At 38.9% G+C, this 22,229-nt stretch overlaps 1 protein-coding gene across 1 annotated transcript; it reads right to left on the bottom strand.

The window, feature by feature from the left end:
* Positions 1-1,451: 1,451 nt before the first annotated feature.
* CHEK1 (checkpoint kinase 1) lies at positions 1,452-19,328 on the bottom strand. The gene is made up of 13 exons (XM_010829467.1): positions 19,237-19,328; positions 18,399-18,483; positions 16,475-16,698; positions 15,324-15,388; positions 15,160-15,229; positions 14,016-14,204; positions 13,498-13,602; positions 11,297-11,392; positions 8,684-8,792; positions 8,311-8,488; positions 7,611-7,742; positions 4,012-4,113; positions 1,452-2,325 (listed from the first exon to the last, which is right to left on the bottom strand). Exons 2-13 carry the CDS (start codon positions 18,461-18,463, stop codon positions 2,230-2,232), a joined length of 1,431 nt encoding a protein of 476 aa, XP_010827769.1. The 5' UTR covers positions 18,464-18,483; positions 19,237-19,328; the 3' UTR covers positions 1,452-2,229.
* Between the last annotated feature and the right edge of the window lie 2,901 nt (positions 19,329-22,229).

The raw sequence follows: 22,229 nt of genomic DNA, 5'->3' as shown, positions 1-22,229 counted from the left end.
CCAGACTCCTCTATCCATGGGATTTTCCAGGCAAGCATACTGGAATGGGTTGCCATATGCCCTCCTCCTCCTCCAGGGGATGTTCCCAACCTAGGGATTGAACTTGAGTCTCTTATGTCTCCTGCATTGGGAGGCAGGTTCTTTAACAGTAGCGTCACCTGGGAAGCCCTATTTTGTACATATTTGCTGAATTAAATAGGAGCTGCTGAACTGAATTCAGAGTATGAAAACCATATCAAGGATGATTTCTAGAGTTTTGGCCTAAGAAACTAGGGGGCTAAATGTAGCACTTATTGAGGTGGGGGGAACTAGGGAGGAGTAGGTTGGAGGACAGGGATCAAAAGTTGTATTTGGTCAGAAGATGACTATTAGTCAAGGGGAAATGTCAGGTAGACCATGGCTGTAAAAGTCTGGAGTTCAGGGGAGAGGTCAAAGCCAGGGACAACTTTGTTTATGAGAGTTACCAATGGTTGGCTGACAATTTTCTCTCTTCTTTTATTCTTTTGGCCATGCTGTGTGGCACGTGGGAACTTAGCTCCCCAACCAGGGATCAAATCCTCGCTCCCTGCAGTGGAAGCTTGGAGTCTGAACCACTGGACCACCAGAGAATTCCCTGGTTGACAATTCTCAAGAACAAAATTTCTTATTTGAGAATATACTGGCTTAATTCTTAGAAGTTGCCTGTAGGTTTAAATTTATTCCTCCTGTGGGTTGTTGTTGCTCAGTCACTCATGTCTGACTCTTTTTGACCCCATGGACTGCAGCACACCAGGCCTCCCTGTCCTTCACAATCTCCCAGAGTTTGCTCAAACTCATGTCCATTGAATCAGTGATGTCATCCAATCATCTCATCCTCTGTTGTGCCCTTCTCCTCTTGCCTTCTATCTTTCCCAGCATCAGGGTCTTTTCAAATGAGTCAGCTCTTTGCATCAGGTGGCCAACGTATTAGAGTTTCAGCTTCAGCATCAGTCCTCCAATGGAATATTCAGGACTGATTTCCTTTAGGATCGACTGGTTGGATCTCCTTGCAGTCCAAGGGACTCTCAAGAGTCTCCTCTAACACCACAGTTCGAAGGCATCAATTCTTCGGTGCTCAGTCTTCCTCATGGTCCAGCTCTCACATCTGTACATGACTACTGGAAAAACAATAGCTATACCACAATAATACCATTTACCAAGATATACAATATATGATAAACTCTATAAAGTTTCATGTTCTTGGCTTCAGACTAGAATAACTGGCTAATATTTATAAATCACCAAGAAACGGGAATACTGGGACACATTCAAATGTTAATATAAATTTCATTGAAAGAACAAAATCTTACTAAAATTAACAGGTGAAAAGAGCCAGGAATCAGATCAATTTCCATTACTTTCTTACATCTCCAACCTCTTTTATTCCTCACCATCTAGAAGTTTAGTCACCAATGAGTTTACAGAGTTAGCTATTCATTTTCAAAATAGAATTTATTTATGTAATAAAGAATTAAAATATGGCTGTGAAAGTAGAAAATAATATAGAAAAATATTTAATATGTGCAACAGTAATTCCAAGTAAAGGTAGTTAAGCACTAGAGTTTATGCTCAACTTCTATTTGAAAGACCAATCATACATATTAACTATACCAGAAAAAAACATACCTACTTGCAATTTTAATTATTGTTCAAAAACAGCTTTATATACCTGGTCAGGCCCTTTTAAGTACAAATCTTGGGGTATACATTTTGAAGCTGGCTTCACTTCACAGACTGACTGATAAATTTACTGTCCCACAAATAACAAGGTGTTTTTTTTTTTTTTTTTAATTTATCCATGTGATTAAGTCAATGTGCAGGAAATATGTACTTTTTGGATGGAACCAAATGTTTTGGTAGAATGGGACAAGAGTATCGTTTTTCATTATATTGGTATAAAAGCTGGTAAACTCATGTAACCCCAGAGCATGGTTTCCACCAGGCGGGTCTCAATTCAGACGCTAAATGCAAATGAAGGAATATCTAAATGAATTCTATCTACCCTTTCCCCAAAGTTTCACTTACAGTTAGGATATAGATTATTATTTGTATGAAGAATATACAAAAGAATTGGAAAATGTTTGGCTAGAGGGAAGACAACTCTTCAGGGATTATTGTTTGCAGTTTGCAGAATAGATAATCTTCTCTAGGAAGAATAATGTCCACATAGCAGCACTATATTCACCAGGAATCCCAGAGCCAGTGGACCTATCATGTGACAGGAAGCCAAACCTTCTGGCTGCTCACAACATCACTCAGCTTCCCCTTGATCTTCAGGAAGTGTCTCTTGAATTCCAATCCATCACCCTATATTAGGAATAATATCCAAAACTCATGTTAAAAAAAAAAAAAGACTATGCCATAAAATCAAACTTTCTTTAGTGGTACATAGAGACAAACATCCATAGATATGTCCAGCTATCCTCATCTTCAGGTCCTCTTACAAAGACAAAACACCTTCATAGAAGAAAAGTGAAAGTGAGAGTCGCTCAGTTGTATCTGATTGTTTGTGACCCCATGGACTATACAGTCCATGGAATTATCTAGGCAAGAATACTGGAGTGGGTAGCCGTTCCCTTCTGCAAGGGATCTTCCCAACCCAGGGACTGAACCCAGGTCTCCCGTTTTGCAGGCAGATTCTTTACCAGCTGAGCTACAAGGGAAGCCCACGAAGAAGAAATGGCTACATAAATAATTCTGACTTGACTTTGGGCCCATTACACTGGGCCCAGAGAGCAGAAACCAATGGCATCTTGTTTGTTTCAACTGTTGATAGCTCTGGACCTAGGTCACTGTTTTTCATAGGTACTGGGAGTTTATAAACTAAAAATAAGCTACACAACTACACTTAAGTCTTGCCAAAACACTGTGGCAACAAAGCCAGTGATTCAGTTATGAGAAGGATTTCACTACTCTAGTATCTTAATTTAATTCCATATCAAGCATCTGGACAATAGTATTGCAGCAAGCTGCCAATATAAAGAAAGTGACCAACTCTTCCAGCCTTGTTCAGAGCCATGTACAATCTTTCAGGAAATATAGAAAATGCTATTTTGGTCTTATGTATCAAGGGCTTTAAAACTATAACCTCAGAACCACTAATTTCTACAGAAAGAATCAGAAATGTGAGTAAAACTCTGTATATGATTATGAATCACAAAGTAGCTTGGAACAGATAAAGGCTCATTAACTATAACGTGCAAACATTTTGACAAATCACAATTTTTATGAAAAATACCATATACAAATTCAATAAGGAAAAGCTTAAAATGCTACAAAATGCCAAAGGTAATTAAAGATAAAAATAATCTACGACTATTTTTATTTTGTTATTTACAGATTACACAAAAAACAAAAACTTTTATAATAAAGAATATTATTTGAAAAACTGTTTTAGAAGACTAGATAATGACAAGAACAAATGTTCATAATATTAACTAAAAAAAAACAAGTTAACATATATCTAAAATATAATGCCAGTAAAAACCTCCACATGAGTATTTCCATATAGCATGTATTACAAGTAATAGGTTGCTGCTGCTGCTAAGTCAGTTCAGTCGTGTCCGACTCTGTGCGACCCCATAGACGGCAGCCCACCAGGCTCCCCCGTCCCTGGGATTCTCCAGGCAAGAACGCTGGAGTGGGTTGCCATTTCCTTCTCCAACGCATGAAAGTGAAAAGTGAAAGTGAAGTCGCTCAGTCATGTCCAACTCTTAGCGACACCATGGACTTCGGCCTACCAGGCTCTTCCGTCCATGGGATTTTCCAGGCAAGAGTACTGGAGTGGGTTGCCATTGCCTTCTCCGAATAGTAAGGTTACCCTAATACAATATCAAAAATAAATCTGTTTTCTATGGATGATAAAATTAAACTCGATTCTTATTTTCTTCTTTACACTTTGTGTTTCTAAAATTTCTAAAATGAACATGTAATACTTCTTCAAAAATAACAAAACAAAGTTTTCTCTCTTAAAAAATGTGCTAATCTATATACCTTAGAAAGCCGGAAGTCAACTAAGATCTTCTCATCCATTTCTACCAGATTCACTTTGAAAATCAGCTTATTGTTTCTTCTATCAGTTGTTGATACAGTAACCTAAGACAATAAAAATAAGGTTAGAGCATATGTGTGGATAGAAAATACTCTAAATAAAAGCTGTAATCTCAGTTCAGTGATACTACTGGGATGCAAATTTGAGAAAAGCTTCTACAATAGGAGCTGTGCCGCCGAACATCCCATTCCTTCCAGGACTTTTCCTCTCCCGACGGGTACGTGTGTGACCACCGAGACCAACGTGTAAACAGAATGCAGCGCATCACTAGGGATTGAGTCTATGTGAATGGTTAGCAACAGAAGAAATTTAGTGTTTTATCAAAATACAATTGAAAGAAGAAACAATTGAAGAGAATGAAACCAGAATGAGAGGGAAAACAAGATTATTAAAACAGAAGAAAGAAAAAGAGAGGCTAGGTTTTTGGGTAAAAAGCTACAACAGTGATCAGAAGATGGCGAAGGTTCTAAGAGGTCTTTCAACTTCCATGTTCAGTGTTTTAGAAGCACAGGTTAGAAGACTGATACGGAAAGAAAGTCCCAGCCAACAGGCAGCACCAAGATCCCAAAAGTGGATGAGGCTGCCTTGGATCACCAGGCATAGAAAAGCCATCAACTTCAGCTGGATGGATAAGCCCAAGATCAGCAGATTTGTCTAGCTAAGCCCAGCCCAAAGTACAAAAACATTTTTAATAATTCTCATCTCACACAGGGAGGGCTTTCATTAAAAAGAGACAATAACAAGTGTTGACGAGGATGAAGAGAAATTGGAACCCTCATACATGGCTGGTAGGAATGTAAAATGGTGCTGCTGCTTTGAAAAATCATTTGGCAGTTCCTCAAAGGATAAACACAAGAGTTACTGTATGCCCAGCAATTCTGATCACAGGTATATACCAAAGAAACTGAAAACATCTTCTGGACTGACACTGTGTCCCCTCAAATTCAGATGCTGAAGCCCTAATTCCCAATGCCTCGGGATGTGACTATTCTGGAGATAAGGCCTTTAATGAGGTAGTTGTTGTTGTTGTTCAGTTGCTTAGTCGTGTCCAACTCTTTGCGACCCCAGGGACTATAGCACACCAGGCTTCCCTGTCCTTCACCATCTCCCAGAGCTTGCTCAAATTCATGTCCATTGAGTTGGTGACGCCATCCAACCATCTCATCCTCTGTCGTCCCCTTCTCCTGCCTTCAATCTTTCACAGCATCAGGGTCTTTACCAATTAATTTGGCTTTGCATCAAGTGACCAAAATATTGCAGCTTCAGCTTCAGCATCAGTCCTTCCAACGAATATTCAGGGTTGATTTCCTTTAGGATTAACTGGTTTGACCTCCTTGCAGTCCAAGAGACTCTCAAGAATCTTGTGCACCACCACAGTTCAAAGGCATCAATTCTTTGGTGCTTAGCCTTCTTTATGGTCCAGCTCTCACATTCGTACATGACTACTGGAAAAACCATAGCTTTGACTATACAGACCTTTGTTGACAAAATAATGTCTCTGCTTTTTAATATGCTGTCTAGGTTTGTCATTGCTTTTCTTCCAAGGAGCAGGTGTCTTTTAATTTAGAGGTGACTAAGTTCAAAGGAGACCATTCAGAGGGCCCTAATCCAATCTGACTGCTGTCTTCATTAGAAAAGGAAATCAGGATACAGAAAGTGACAGATACAGGGGATGTGTGCACAGAGAGGACAAAGCATAGGAGGGGACAGCAAGAGGGTGGCCACGTAAAAGCCAAGGTTCCAGAGGAAACCTGCCCTGCCAGAACCTTGGTCTTGGACTTCAGTGTCTAGAACTGTAGGAAAATAAATTTCTGTAAATAAACAAATAAATACCTCCTAGTCTGTGGTATTTTGTTATGATGGCCCTTGCAAACTAAAATACCTGTGTTCATACAGAAACCTGAATGGCTCACAGCAGTATTATTCTTAACAGCCAAAAAGTAGATACATCGTCCCAAATGTCCATCAGTAGATAAATGGTTACACAAAACAGTCTATTCACATAGCGGACTATCATTCACCCATTAAAAGGAATAAAGTACTGATAAATGCTACAACATGAATTAACCTTGAAAATACTATGTTAAGTAAAAGAAGACAAACACAAAGGGTCATACACTATATGATTCCATTTATATGTAATGCCCAGAAATAAGTAATCCACAGAAAGTATATTAGTGATTGACAGGGAGGAAGGAACAAAGAATGACTGCTAATCGGTACAGAGTTTATTTGGGGGGCACTGGGAAGTTCTAGATTTAAATGGTGATAACTCCACAATCCTGCGACATACTTGAAACCACTAAATTGTACACTTTAAAATGGTTAAAGTGATTTTTATATCATGTGAGCTTTATCTTAATAAATCTACCTAAATTAAAAAAAAAGTAAGATATCTATATAAGTGAAAGGATAATCAGGCTGGCTTCAGGTTTCCTCACAGTAACATTTTCCCCTAACTTTTAATTTTGAAAGTTTATAAATCTACAGAAAAACTGAAAGAATCCTACAATAAATAACCACAAATGTTTATTGGCCTTATAAACCTAGATAAGCATGTTTACTTCTTTTTTACGTGATTGTCTTTTTTTTTTTTTTTTAGTTTTTAAACTAAGTTATAAGTTACACACACTACCATGTGTCTCCCGCAGACATTCTCTTACAAAGCACAGTATTATGATCACACCAAAGAAATCTGACACTGATACAAAAACATTATCTTACATAAAACTCATGTTCAAATTTTCCCAATTGTTCTAATAACATCATTTATAGCTTTCTTTTGGAGAAGGAAATGGCAACCCACTCCAGTGTTCTTGCCTGGAGAATCCCAGGGACGGGGGAGCCTGGTGGGCTGCCGTCTATGGGGTCGCACAGAGTTGGACACGACCGAAGTGACTTAGCAGCAGCATAGCTTTCTTTTTCTTTAAATCCATGATCTGGTGAAAGATCATGCATTACATTATTTATCAAGCCTCTTTAGTCTCCTTTAATACAAAATATTCCTTTCTCTTTGTTTTTCACAATATTAAGACTTTTGAAAAGCCTAAAGACAGATCAGAATGTCAGTATTATAAATATGCTATAACAATGCAAACAACAAAAATCGGCAATTGGGAGCAGGGAAGATGGAGGAAACATGGGATTGTTAATGGATCCATCTTTCACAGAAGGAAGCTCATCGCTGTTACAATTTAAGTATAATGCATAGTTTTAAAGAAAATAAGACTTGAATCTCTTAGTATTTGTAATAACCTTAGAGAAGTCTTCTTTTAAGAAATACTAGTTCTTAAGGAAAAAACATTGTACTTAAATTTCAATGGTTTCTTTTTCAAATTAAACTACTTTATATTTTTAATATATACATAAATGATAGCACTTTAAAATTTGTTTTTAATTGAAGGATAATTGCTTTACAGTATTGCATTGATTTCTACCAAATATCAACATGAATCAACCATAGAATGATAGCTCTTTTTTTTACTCAAATATTTTAAATTTTTCTTCAGGAAAAGATCTAACAAAAATCAATGAAACATACCTGATTCATACAACTTTTCTTCCACTGATAGCCCAATTTCTCACAAGTTTCTTTCAGGCATTGATAAGATTTGTCTGCATCCAATTTGGTAAAAAATCGTGTCATTCTTTTGACTAAGCGCTGCCAGGGGTTCTACAAGTCAAATAGAGGAAAGCTGAATAAATGATCAGATTTACCACCAAAAGTTATCATACTATAGCTATTTGGCCTGAAAATTCTTTTTTTTTGACTTCAGATTCTTATACATAAGTGTCTCCCCTAGGGAATTCCCTGGCAGCCCAGTGGTCAGGACTCTGCTTCCAGTGCCTGGGTTCAATCCCTGGTTAAGGAACTAAGAACCGCATGCCATGATGTGGCTAAAAAAAGAGAAAAAAAAGCCTTGAGTCTCAGGATTTCTCTGGTGGTCCAGTGGCTAATACTCTGCACTCTCAATGCAGTGGGCCCAGGTTGGATCCCAGGTCAGGGAACTAGATCCCACATCCTGCAATGAAGACTGAAGATCTTGTGTGCCACAAATAAAACCCGGTGCAGCCAAATAAACATTAGAAAAAAACGTCTCCCCTAATTCTCTCCTCCATGACCAAAAAAAAAAAATCTGTATCAAGTGTTAATACTGTATTTCTTAGATTGACAAAAAAAGACTTTAAGACAATAAAAAATAGAGTTGCCATTATTTATTTGAGGAACTAAATTCCCCTACCTGTGAGGATCCTGGAGTGCCGAGCAACTGACTATTCAGAAGCATGTGATCAGGACAAGTAGGCTGGGAAAAGCTGATCCCTTGTACCAGTTTGTCAATGTATGAAGGGCTGGTATCCCATAACGAAAGGCCTGTCCGTGGTTCTGGCTGAGAACTGGAGTACTTCACACTTTCTTCACTGAGGCATTATGATATGGAGAAAAATATAGCTTTAAATAAAGTTCTTTAGGCCTTTCTTATAAGGCATTATCATTCTCACACTGAAAAAAATTATATTCATCTTCAGAAAACCTTATGTACATGGATTATTTTTCATGGGGACTATTATATCCAACAACTACTTGATTTTTTATTAATTATTAACTGACCTTACCTAGAAGCACAGTTTACTGGAGAGAAGTCCAAGTTGGATTGAATGTGCTTAGAGAATCCACCAGGAGACTCTGATACACCACTAGAAGTAGCCCGGGGCCTCTTTGCCCCTAAAAAAGAGACCAAATACAAATGCTTTCCCAGTTGGCAACTGGAAGAAGCAAAACCATACCTAAATTCATTTCTTAAACACAAAATACTTATACAATAGATAGTGGCTTTTCCTACATGATTTTATGAGATATGTAGTTAGGAACTTCTGACTCGGAATCACTTGTCAAATTGCGCAAACTACACATTTCATAAATCTTGACCTATAAGTATGTCCCAAGTGCATAGTGTCAATGTTAAGGCAGTCATTTTAATGGTACCGTTTTTGGTAACAGAACAATGTTCTATGAAGACTGAGAGACCCAGCAACAGGATCAAAACCTTTTAAAATAAAAAATAATTCGTGATAATGACAATGAAAGTTATGAATCTGCTCTACCCAATCTTCTTTGCTTGTGAGAGAGTCAATTCCTAGGTAGGTTGATAAGAAGTCCAAGGTTTCCAAGGAGGAGAAAGGAATCTGGGGCTCTCAAGGAGAAAAGGTCAAACCTTCTTTCTACATTGCTTTGTCTTAGTCAATATAACAATGTTTCTTGCTCAATGACATGTTTCTCCTCAGTAAGAACTTTCTGACTAATCCTGTCATCTTAAAATGTGTATTATGGGGGTGGGTGGTAAGATCTTTCTATTGTTCGTTCTAATCTTATTAATTTAAGATGTATGTTGTGGGAGTGGGTCTGATAAGGCCTTGATAAGACTAGCTGGCAGGGGTGGGGGGCGGGCATTCTCCCTTCTGATGTCTATGTCATACACTTTCTTAGTCCCTTTTCACTTTAATAAAACTCTGCTATACAACAGCTCTTGAGTGATCAAGGCTGGTCCCTGGTCCCAAAGTTAAATCTTCTTTGAAGATCACTAATCCAAGATGGTTCACCGTAAGCTATCTGCTGCTACTGCTAAGTCCCCTTAGTCGTGTCCGACTCTGTGCGACCCCATGGATGGAAGCCCACCAGGCTCCACTGTCCCTGGGATTCTCCAGGCAAGAACACTGGAGTGGGTTGCCATTTCCTTCTCCAATGCATGAAAGTGAAAAGTGAAAGGGAAGTCGCTCAGTCGTGTCCGACCCTCAGCGATCCCATGGACTGCAGCCTTCTAGGCTCCTCCATCCATGGGATTTTCCAGGCAAGAGTACTGCAGTGGGGTACCACTGCCTTCTCTGAAAAGCTTTACAAAAAATAATCATTATAGAGAACAGGATGCCACTGTAAATTCACGGCTACTCCCCTCCACTGGATCCTCACCCCTAACACGCTATGCTACATTTCTCTAATCCATTTCCTCTTCCTTTCCCCATAATGATTCTTTCAAAACTTCTGTACTCCTGTCAAATTACCAAGACACCCTCCAGTACCTCATTACATACATATATCTCCCATTTCAGTCATTGGAAGCTCCCTCAATTTGCCACTACCAAATCTAATTTACTTGTATTCCTACCTGTCCTCTCTTCCCTTCCATCCTCCCATCAAATGTTCATTTCTCCACTTGAAAAGGAGCCCATACCCTCCTTTCTCCTTAGGGACCTTGCTGCTTTTTTCTTTCCTCTTAGACTTTTAGCGTCTTCCTCCCAATTGGATCTGGTGGCTCAATGGTAAAGAATCTGAAATTCTAGAAAGATCTTTTAAAACCAAATATATAAGCATGTCATTTTCTTGCTTAAAATCTCCCAGAAGGTTTTCCCATGGCCTTCAGTTAAAGCCCAAGATTCTTAGCATGGGTTATAAGGTCCTCCATGGCTTGGTTCCTATCTACCACCTCATCTCAAATCTCTCTCCCTCCCCTCCTTCTCTACTCACTTATTCACTCCATGAACACTTATGAAATGCCTACAATGGACTACACACTGTACTAAGCACCGGTGATGCAATGCTGAACAAGCCAGACATGGTCCATGCCGCACCTGCCTTTTCCAAGCTCCTCAAATGCACTCCTTTCTAACCACCAGGTCATCCCTGATGCTGCTGCCATGTTTGGAATCTGCCACTCGTCTTGCTGCTACTCATCTGGCTAGCCCCCCTTTAATCTTCGAATCTTAGATTTAATGTTATTTCCTCAGCAAGGTAAGCGTTCTCTATCACTTAAGATTAGGTCAACTACTGTATACCTCAGAGAACTCTGCTCAGTGTTTCGTGGCAGCCTGGGTGGGAGGGGAGTTTGGGGGAGAATGGATACGTGTATATGTATGGCTGAACCCCTTCGCTGTCCACCTGAAACTATCACCACAGTGTCAATCAGCTATACTCCAATACAAAAGAAAAAGGTAAAAAAAAAAAAGACTTGGTCAAATTCTTAGCTACAGTACCCTGATTTTCTACTTTATAATTATTAGTGAACTAAAAATTATTTTTTTATATTTCTGTTTTTTGTACCAGAGGCTATCATCTCCACGAGGACAGAGACCACAGCTATCTTGTGTTGTTGCCTTATGCTGACTTTACAAGTACCTTTTCTTTCGCAAAAAAAAAAAACACTTAAAAAAAAATTTGTATTTTAAGCATATTACCTTTCTTGAATGGTTTGTTGTACCATCTGTCTTTCTTAATGTCTGAGATGGTAATCCTTACTGATGGGTTCTCAACTAAGATTTTATGTAGCAGAGCTGAAAACAAAATATTAAGACAACATTACAAGAGTCATGCAGATTAGAAAAGCCTATAGCTTGTAGTGTACACACACATTCTCTATTGCTCTCCTTATGTCCAAATATTACTTCTGGGAAGAGAAAACAAAGCCACTAAATTTTTGCTTGAATGTCATGCAATTATTCCTTGCTACTGTCTATATCTTTGAATATTCTTCCCAGATCAGACTCTCAGTTGTTTGCAAATAGAACAAGAGCCAGGTGGAAATGTTTCTCTCCATTTGATGATATTTACACAAAGATAATAAAAAATAAATAAAACCCCTGAAAACCCCTATTTACACAAAGATAAAAAAAAAAACCTCATCCATTTTCAATACCAAACTTCATTGTTCTAACATATCATATTAAGTTCTCATTCACACAATTTTATAATGAAAATTTACTTTCCAATAACTTTTTAAGAGACAGTAATAAAAGCAACAATCATCCTAAAACCTTAATTTTATTGATAAAGAATTCATACACCTCCCAATACCAAAGAATCTTCTAATGGACCAAAGATTTAAATGGAAAACAAAACAAAACAAAAAAAAGCCATGAAAACACAGGTAATTTTTTTCTACTGTTGAGGGCAGAAAAGCGGCACCCCACTCCAGTACTCTTGCCTGGAAAATCCCATGGGTGGAGGAGCCTGGTGGGCTGCAGTCCATGGGGTCGCTAAGAGTCGGGCACAACTGAGCAACCTAACTTTCACTTTTCTCTTTCATGCATTGGAGAAGGAAATGGCAGCCCACTCCAGTGTTCTTGCCTGGAGAATCCCAGGGATGGGGGAGCCTAGTGGGCTGCCGTCTATGGGGTCGCACAGAGTTGGACACGACTGAAGCGACTTAGCAGCAGCAGCAGAGGGTAGAAAAAACCTTTCCAAACATGACAATATAGTCAGAAATCAAAAAGGACAAGATACTAGATTTAAATACATAAAATATAAAACTTCTGTATGTTCAAATAGCATAACATAAAGTAAAAATACATGACAAACTGTCAAAAATACTTGTAACAAATGCAATGATATGACACTGATATTTTCTTTAAAACGTCACATAGAATAAAAGGAAAACTTCCTACCAAAAATGAGCAAAATAGACAACTCCACAAAAATAGACAAAAAAGCTAATAAATCCAAAATGGATGTACAACTTCACTGATACTAAATTTAAAATAAAAATTTTAAAGTCAGAATATATTTCTTATAGGTAGGCCTATTAGATCAGTCAAAAAGAAAAATATGTAAGGGGCTTCCCTGGTGGTCCAGTGGTTAAGACTCACTGATTACACTGCAAGGGTACAGGTTCATTCACTGGTGGGAAAACAAAGACCCGTATGCCTCAAGGTGTAGCCAAAAAATAGCTTAAATGTAAACTAGGTAGACTGTGATGAAATGGTACAAACTTTCTGGAAAACAATCTGGCAAAGTAAACCATAATAATTAAATGCTGTATACATCTTTGACCCTGCAATTCCACTTCTGGAGTTTCACTTTAAATAACTGAGACATATGTACAAAGATTAAGGTATATGGATGATAATCATCTCTCTTTCACAACAGTGAAAAATTAGAAAAAATTCTGAATCTCTAAAAAGGTGAACTGGAGAAGTGTAGTAAGGCAAGTCCATATAGCAGAATACCATCACAGCTTTTAAAAACAGTGATGAATACTTAAAAGTATAGTCATGAAAAAGTGTTCACTTAGCATTAACACACACACTCACACAAAGTTTACAAAATAACATGTATAGTGTGATATCTTTTTTTTTGTGAAAACAAATATACTTATAAATAATATACATATATAACAAACATATATACTTACATATTTTCTACTACAAAACACAGACGCAGATATCAAAATATTAAAGGAAGCTATTTCTGAGTATTAGAATTATAGGGTTGGATTTTTAATATTTTATTTATTATTTTTCTACTTTATCTACAAAGATCATGTATTATTTATATAATGAATTAAAAGTTAAAAAGAAAAATATACATTAAAAAAAATTCAAACAGCACTAGGCTTCATTATCCAGGAAATCAGTACTTTATATCAAGATAACCCAGTTACCTAGAGGAGCAGAATCAATTTTTTTCCAAGGGTTGAGGTATGTTTTCTTTTCTTTCCAATCACAATATTCCTGACAACTATCACTAGGCTGGTCCCACGGCAATTCTAAAAAGGAAACAAGACTCGGTTTTCTGAATGTTCAAATCATTTTACAGTAACGATTTTAAGGGAAAATAATCAGTGACACAAATCCATTAAAAGTTTTCTTCAAATTAATTAAATTATGGTTTAAGAAATTTTAAAGACACTTCTAAGATAGATAATCCACTTCCGTCTCACTATTTCCAAAGTATTCACATAATTTTAAGAGAGAGCTACTGTGATATTTCATTTAATAGCTACACATAAATCATTTTTTTAAATCTTTGGGTTTAAAAGTTCCAACTTAGTTATAAATAGGTTAATATTAAAATACTATAACATAAATATGGACCTCCTTGATTTATTTCACTTATTTTGGTACAGGAAACCTGGCTTTCCAAAGGACAGGAATTTCATCATGATTAAACAGCTCTTACCTCCAGCCAACATTGCAGTAAGTACTATTCCACAGGACCAAATATCGACTGGCTCTGCATGAAATTCTTTTCTCTTTAGAAGTTCTGGAGCAACATATGGTAAAGTACCACACATCTTGTTCAACAAACGCTCCCGATTATTATGCCGAAACACGGTTGCCAAGCCAAAGTCAGAGATTTTGAGGTTATCTAAGCCAAAGGAAAAAAGGATGGCACCGAATGAGAATGTTTTGTAAATAGGTATGCTTACAGGGGCTTCCCAGGTGGCGCAATGGCAAAAGAATACACCTGGCAATGCACAAGACTCGGGTTCATTCCCTGAGTAGGGAAGATCCCTGGAGGAGGAAATGGCAACCCACTCGGTGTTCTCGCCTGGAGAATCCCACGGACAGAAGAGCCTAGCAGGCTACAGTCCATGGAGTCACAAAGAGTCGGACCCGACTGAGCAACTGAGCACACACAAATACTTAAAGGAATCAAGGTTTACTGGAAAACTGCTGGTGTTATTTTAGATTTGTGGAACTTCTCTACCTTAAAGTGATCAAAAATAAATTGTAATAAAGAAGAAATAAGAGACATCATCATATAACTAAAACTAGAAAAAGGCCTCATGACTTCTATTAACTTAAGACAAATACTGTCAATATACACACAGCATGGACCAGGTTATAGAAGATCCTGGAGTCAAAAGGGTCTTCTAGAAAAGAGCACTTAAACACTGAGAGCAGAGCCATGTCCTCACCCGGCTGTGCAGAGGCAGGAGGTATCAATAATACTCTAGGCACAACGTTCTCAGAGATGTAAAAACCCAGCTGGCTGGAAAGAAGCATATAAAGACACATAGAAACTCAAGATCCACAAACCTCCAGAGCTTCTCATCACGGTGGCTATGTTTATAAAAGGAGGAGTAACTCTGTACAAAAAACAAATAAGAAGAGCAAATTTCCTCTCTAACTTCCCACCTTTAAGACACACAAACTGTAGGCAGAACTTTCACCTTAACTATACTTACTGAATATTTACTATAACTGAGTGGCAAATTAAGAAGCTGCCCTGAAATGTCAATAATGCAAAAGCCTTGATCCTGCCTTTGTAAGGCTGTATTAAAATGATTTTGGTATAAGTGACAAAATGCCAAACTTACCCCTTTCATCCAATAGGAGATTTTCAGGCTTAATATCCCTGTGAGTTATTCCAATACCATGCAGATAAACCTAAAAGAGAAGCAGAGGGAAGCATATCAGAACTGAGTAACTTATTTCACTAAGACTAATTTTAAATAAAAGGAAAAGAGACCACTGTACCTACCACCCCTGCCATAAGTTGATGGAAGAACCTCTGAGCATCTTGTTCAGGCATGCCTATGTCTGGCTCTATAAGAATTAATTGTGAAAGTTAGTTTATCAGGTAAATATAGTCAGGCATCAACCACATAGTTTCCTAATTCTAAAGTTAAACATCTATGATCGTACTTTTGCAAAGAGAATCTAATGCTTACAGTGAAATGATTCTGGAGTCCACTAATACACATATTGCTAACAATTCACATTTCCCCAGCTGTTAAGTGGCAAAAATAAGTTAACATCACAGGAAAATTAGAGAATAACAAAATATAACCCAAATCAAGAATGCAAGATATACCTTGAAAGCCCCGACTTATACTACTTATGATTTACTTTATATCCTTCAAATTCACCCCTAATTTCTTCTAAATGCTATGCCAATATTTTTTCTACTCCTGAAATGTAACTGTCAAAGCGGAAGCCTAGGCAAATCTGATTTCCTAAATATTTAACAACAAATTTAAATTTCATATAATTTCTCACACCACAAAGCCATGCACGTCTATGAATTGATTTCTTGTATACTCAATTCTTTTCTGAGATACATTTCTTTGGAGATTCTAATAATCACTTTTTAACTATTAATACATCTAAATAATAAATTTAGGTCCACAAAATATATTTTATGTACTTCTTGGTATTCTTTAACATCAAGACTTTTAATCTTTAGTAGCAAAAACAGTACTTAATATATATATATAAATCCTATAAAATTCTCAATTATTTCACTTATATAACAACCTCTTATTTCAGATCTGTAAATGAATGCAACAATTTCATGAGACTAGAATATCTACAAAGAAAACAACTGCATAGGCATACAATACATTGCACTTATGATACTTCACACACCAAGAAACCACAGCTTATCATTCTTACACTCTGCAAAACAGAAATGCCAACCAAAATCACTTATACAACTTGGGGAAAAATTTCTTTGATGATTCTACATATGCATTCAGTGTTGACATAAGTTGTAAAAACAAAAAAATTTACTCCAGTTTCACTATTGCATAAGCAATTCTGAATGGACAGTGAACAAACAGAAGCCCCAAGATTAAAAGACAAATTTAAAAACTTATTTAGCAGAAGAATTATCTGAAATTTTTTCCATACCTATTCTATCAAAAAGTTCTCCCCCACTGCAGTACTCCAAAAATAGATACTGGATATTGCCTTCTCTTCTGTGACCGTAAAATTTCACTACATTCTCATGATTTAACATTTTATTGATACAGATCTCTTTCTTAATATTTTCTGGACAGTCTATGGCACGTTTCATATCCACAATCTTCACTGCAACTGCTTCTTCAGTTCTTCTATTCACAGCAAGTTGAACTCTAAAAAGAAAAAGGAAGAAATATAATATTCCAGACATTTGAACTGTATTTCTTTTAAAACTTCAAAAGATTAAACATAACTCATCCAAAACTATTTTACCTTTATTACTTTCGCCACCTGGAAGAAACCATGGGAATGGTTTCTGCCATGTCCTCAACAGATAATACTCCTTTCTGAAATGTGAAGTATAATAGCTAATGCTCCAAAGAAGTCATTACGTTGTACATCCAAAAGTAATATATAAACACTTGATAAATTAAAAATGGAATAACAGCAATTCTGGGCCACATCACACATATACATGCTCTATTCATTTAATTTCTCTTCCAGTTTTACTGAGATATAATTGCCATAAAGCACTGAAATGATTACCACAATAAATTTAGTGACAATCCACTTTTTACAGATAAAAAATTTAAAAAATAGAAAAAATAACTTCCCTTGTGATGAGAACTCTTATTATTTACTAAATTTAATGTATAACTTATAGCAATGTTAATAATATTAATAATGTTGTACATTACATCTCTAGAACTTATTTATCTTATAACTGGAAGTTTGTAGCTTTTGACCATCTTCACCCAAATACCCCTCCCCCCACACCCTGCTCTGATAACCATAAATCTCATCTCTTTTTCTATAAGTCTGTTTGTTTTTGAAGTATAATTGACTTACAATGTTGTGTTAGTTCCTGTTACAAAAGAGTGATTTGATATTTCTGTACATTTCAAAACGATGACCACTGTATGTCTAGTTAGGATATGCTACCATACAAAGATATTACATAATTACTGACTATACTCTCCAATTGTACATTTCATACTGGAGAGTTATTTTGCAACTGTAAGTTTGTACAAGTATTTCTCTCCCCCTCCCACCACCCTCCCCTCTGGCAACTACCTGTTTGTTTTAACTGTTTCTCTTTTGTTACTTTTGTTCATTTGTTTTGTTTCACCTAGTAAGTGAAACCATACGGTATTTGTCTTTCTCCTCTGACTTATTTAAACTTGGCATAATACCCTCCAGGTCCACGTTGTCCCAAATGTCAAGATTTCATTCTTGCCCTAGTCATTTAATTTTAATAACACTACCTAACATTATGTCTATGGTAAATGTTCTAAGTACCTACACGATATGTACTATTACTGCCATTTTACAGCTGAAGAAACAGGCACACAAGGGTATTAGGAAGCTCACCTAGGGACTTCCTTGGTGGCCCCCTGGTTAAGACCCCACCCCATGTTTCTACTGCTTGGGGCACAGGTTCAATCTCTGGTCCGCCTCCCTGCAAGCAGGATGGCACGGCCAAAAAAGAAAAAGCTTGCCTAAGCTTCACAAAACAAAGGCCAGTAATGTGGCTCCAGTCTGTTCATTTGCTCATTTAACCACTATGTTTAAATCCCAGGAAAGAATATATGGGAGGAGAAACCGACTTCAGAAATCTCCTCTAAATTTTAGGGGAAAAATGCTTTGCTTTGCTGTTTTGCACCCCACCCCCCCAGAAAAGAAGAAAAAACAGTTAACCCTTACAAAAGACTGTGTAGCTTCAGTTTCCCAAAGTTTTGGAATTTGCATGCAAAGATCTGTTCTTTTGGGCGCCACAGTGTTAAAATAAACAATTCCAGAACAATGAATATGTACTCAAAGGAGACAGAAAACTAAACAAGTGTGAAGGCGGGTAAAATGGACTCAGACTCACTCTCCATAGGCACCTTCTCCCAGGGTTTGCACCAAGTCCCAGTCTTCCACAAAGGGCACTGCCATGACTCCACTCAGTCCCGCGGCTGTAAGAGCAGGAACCCAGAAAAGACGGTTGGTGAGGACGAGCCTCAATCATTTCTAACGCCTCTGAGCTCCGCCTCTTGCCGTGATTCCCTCAAGATAAATCAGCTCCTGGTTTCACATCATCCGTATTTTATCCAAGTCTTTTAAAGCATGAGCAAATATCCTAAACTGCGGCATTTGATTGATAACTCACAAGCCCCACTGCCACGCAAACCCAAAGCTGAAACCCCTCTTTCTAGGCGGCAGAGGAAATGTACTAGCGGCGCCGAGGAGCTGGCGACCAGTGCTGTACGGTGGGGACTGGTGAAGGGGGTGAGAAGTGAAGTCTCGGGTTAGAGTAAGGGGGTGAGGGCTAGTGGAGGAGGAAATAACCGCGGGGACCGCAGCCACTCCTCCCCACCCGCTCACTCCCAATTCCCACCCCTACCCCGTCCCCCAAGGCCAGGAGGAGCCCGGGGCGGGGCCAAAACCGCCCCAAGAAGCGGAAGGAAGGGCTGGGTGGCACGCGGACCGCCGGGCCCCAAACCTTGGGGGCTCCCAGCCAGCAGAGGCGGCTTCTCTCCAGTCCCTGTACAACGGGGACCCCCGCCACCATATTCCTTCACCCTCCGAAACCACCCCTCCGAGGGAGCCTCTCCGATCCTTTGGGATCGGAACCGAGAACGTTCTGTCACCGTGCCCCTCCTAAATCATGTAGTCCCCGAACCCCAGCTCCAGGAGCCCTTCCCACTCTACCGGCCGCCCTTCCTCACCAGGCCGTCCTTTGCCCGCCACCACAGGAATCCAAATGCAGGGCCTTTCCCGCCAAAACTTGCTGGCGTCACATTGTCGCAAACGCGCGCTCCCTTGCCGTAAAGCAGAGAGGTGCGCGTTCCCGGCCCGGCGGATCTGCAGATTGGCAGCGCCTGGGGCCAGCGTTGGTCCTCCGTGCGGGCGGAGACCGGCAGGACCAGGGTTACTTTGGAATCGGGACGAGATCCTGGCGGAAGAGGTTTTGGAACTGCGGACTGCATCGGTTGCGAATGACCTCCGGGCCCAAACGCGAAGTGGGACTCGGCCTGTGACTCGGCCTCGCGCTCCCGGGGAGAGCGGCCCCGCGGGGCTCGCTGCCCGCCACCGAACCCCCGAGCACCTCGCCCCGTGGCCTGGCAGGGTAATCAGGAGCACACGCCATAAGAGCTGCTTCAATGACTTTAAAGCTCGGCCCAGGTAAAACTGGAGCCTAGAAGCTGGGAACAGCTGTCGAGAATTGATCCTGTTTAGAATGAAAGGAACTTTGTGATGTGAGCGAGAAGCATCAAACACTGGCCACACAGCAGTGGGGTGGGAAGGCATCCGGGTGAAGAAAGCTATTCTTTTGTGGCTTGAGATAATGTCAAGAAAACCAATTTTGCCCTGTCTTGTCCGAACAGGCACCAAAACAATACCTCCAACTCAACCTTTTTGAAGGAAGTGCAACTGCATAGCTTAGTTCTACCCACTGTCTTTAATGTATAAGAAACAGGCAAAACAGCGTTTTGAATAAGCAAAAACGCTGCGTTTTTATAATGCATAGTTTAAAAGCATAATAACCAGTTTAGGTGGGAAAGTAAATTCTGGGAAAGAGATTGGCTAGAGAACAAAACAATGTGGAAAAACTGAAATAGATACTCCCTCTCGACAGTAAAGACTAGGAACTCAAGGCGCAAGTAAGGTCATCTTCATCAAATTCTCCAGTCCTTAAAACTGGGCCACATACATTTAACGTAATTAGCTCTTGATTGTGATACTGGTAAAATAAGTGTATAAAAACGCACACACTGGATTTAAAGTCAGGGACAAAAAACAAGTCAGAACACTTCGAAATTCAACCACGCCTGCGGTTTCATGTAAGTTTTCCAGGTTGTTTACTCCATTGTCTCTAGTTTCTGCATGGCCTGTTGCAAGTAAATATGAAGCGAAGGCCTGCACAGTTCTTTGTGTCTGGACACAGTAACGGTATCTTACCCTGAAAAAAAATGAGGTATACACATTTCAGGCAGAGGATCAGCTAAAGACAGCATATGGGAGAATAGATACAAAAAGCTCTGTTCCTTTCTGAAACCTTACTAAAATAGTAAATTTTAATAGTAAATATTAAACTAAATTAATGGAATTAGTTTAATATTTACTATTAAAATTTACTATTTTAGTAAGGTTTCAGAATGGAATAAAGTTTACTATTTTAAAGTAGACTTTTTAAAGGCAATAACCTACAAATATAGATGAAAAAATAAAATTTTAACATAGATGAAAGATGAATTCCATCTTAGAATTGCCTAAAGGCTCAAGTTCAATTAGTTATATGACAACATGTAATTGAATGGTGTTTTGCAGGTGGTGCTACTGCTAAAGAATACACCTGCCAGTGCAGGAGACACAAAACACAGGTTCAATCCCTGGGTTGGGAAAATGCCCTGGAGTAGGAAGTGGCAATCCACTCCACAACTGAGCACACACATATATGTAACTGAATGAGGCAAAAGTGAAGTTGTTCAGTCTTGTCCGACTCTTGGTGACCCCATGCAGGCTCCTCCATCCATGGAATTTTCTAGACAAGAATACTGGAGTGGGTGCCATTTTATTCTCCAGGGGATCTTCCCAATCCAGAGATCAAACCCGGGTCTCCAGCATTGCAGGTAGACACTTTATCCTCTGAGCCACCAGGGAATCCCTGGTGGTAAATGAGGCAAAGGTGAGGCTAAAAGATGGTGAAGGACTATTTATGAAGCAAACAGATCCCTGGTCTCCTCCCTTTTCTCTGTAGGGAAGGAACTGCCCCTCTCTAAAGTAGGTCCTAGACTTGAGAGGGAAAATACATGGTTATCTAAACTGCAGAGGATCAGGCCCAGTTAAGTCTTGGGTACCTAACTGAAAACAAAAGGATTAAGTTTATACACTGCAGGTTATTTTCCAATCCCAAAGAAAGGTAATGCCAAAGAATGTTCAAACTACCATACAACTGCACTCATCTCACATGCTAGCAAAGAAATGCTCAAAATTCTCCAAGCCAGGCTTCAACAGTACATAAACCATGAACTTCCAAATGTTCAATATAAATTTAGAAAAGGCAGAGGAACCAGAGATCAAATTGCCAACATTTGTTGGATCATCAAAAAAGCAAGAGAGTTCCAGAAAAACATCTACTTCTGCTTTATTGTCTACGCCAAAGCCTTTGACTGTGGATCACAACAAACTGTAAAATTCTTCAAGAGATGGGAATACCATACCACCTGACCTGCCTCCTGAGCAGTCTGTATGCAGATCAGGAAGCAACAGTTAGAAAAAAAGGAGTACATCAAGGCTGTATATTCTCACCCTGCTTATTTAACTTTTATGCAGTGTAAATCATGCAAAATACCAGGCTGGATGAAACATAAGCTGGAATCAAGATTGCCAGGAGAAATATCAACAACCTCAGATATGCAGATGACACCACCCTTATGGCAGAAAGTGAAGAGGAACTCAAAAGCCTCTTGATGAAAGTGAGAGAGGAGAGTGAAAAAGTTGGCTTAAAACTCAACATTCAGAAAACAAAGATCACGGCATCTGGTCCCATCACTTCATGGCAAATAGATGGAGAAACAATGGAGACAGTGACAGACTTTATTTTGGGGCACTACAAAATCACTGCAGATGGTGACTGCAGCCATGAAATTAAAAGATGTTTGCTCTTTGGAAGAAAAGTTATGACCAACCTAGACAGCGTATTCAGAGAAGGCGATAG

Source organism: Bison bison, unplaced genomic scaffold, assembly GCF_000754665.1.
Source record: "Bison bison bison isolate TAMUID 2011002044 unplaced genomic scaffold, Bison_UMD1.0 scf7180017864506, whole genome shotgun sequence".
Classification (NCBI taxonomy): domain Eukaryota; kingdom Metazoa; phylum Chordata; class Mammalia; order Artiodactyla; family Bovidae; genus Bison; species Bison bison.
The sequence above is the reverse complement of the archived record's forward strand: the minus strand, read 5'-3'. Positions and strand labels throughout refer to the sequence as shown.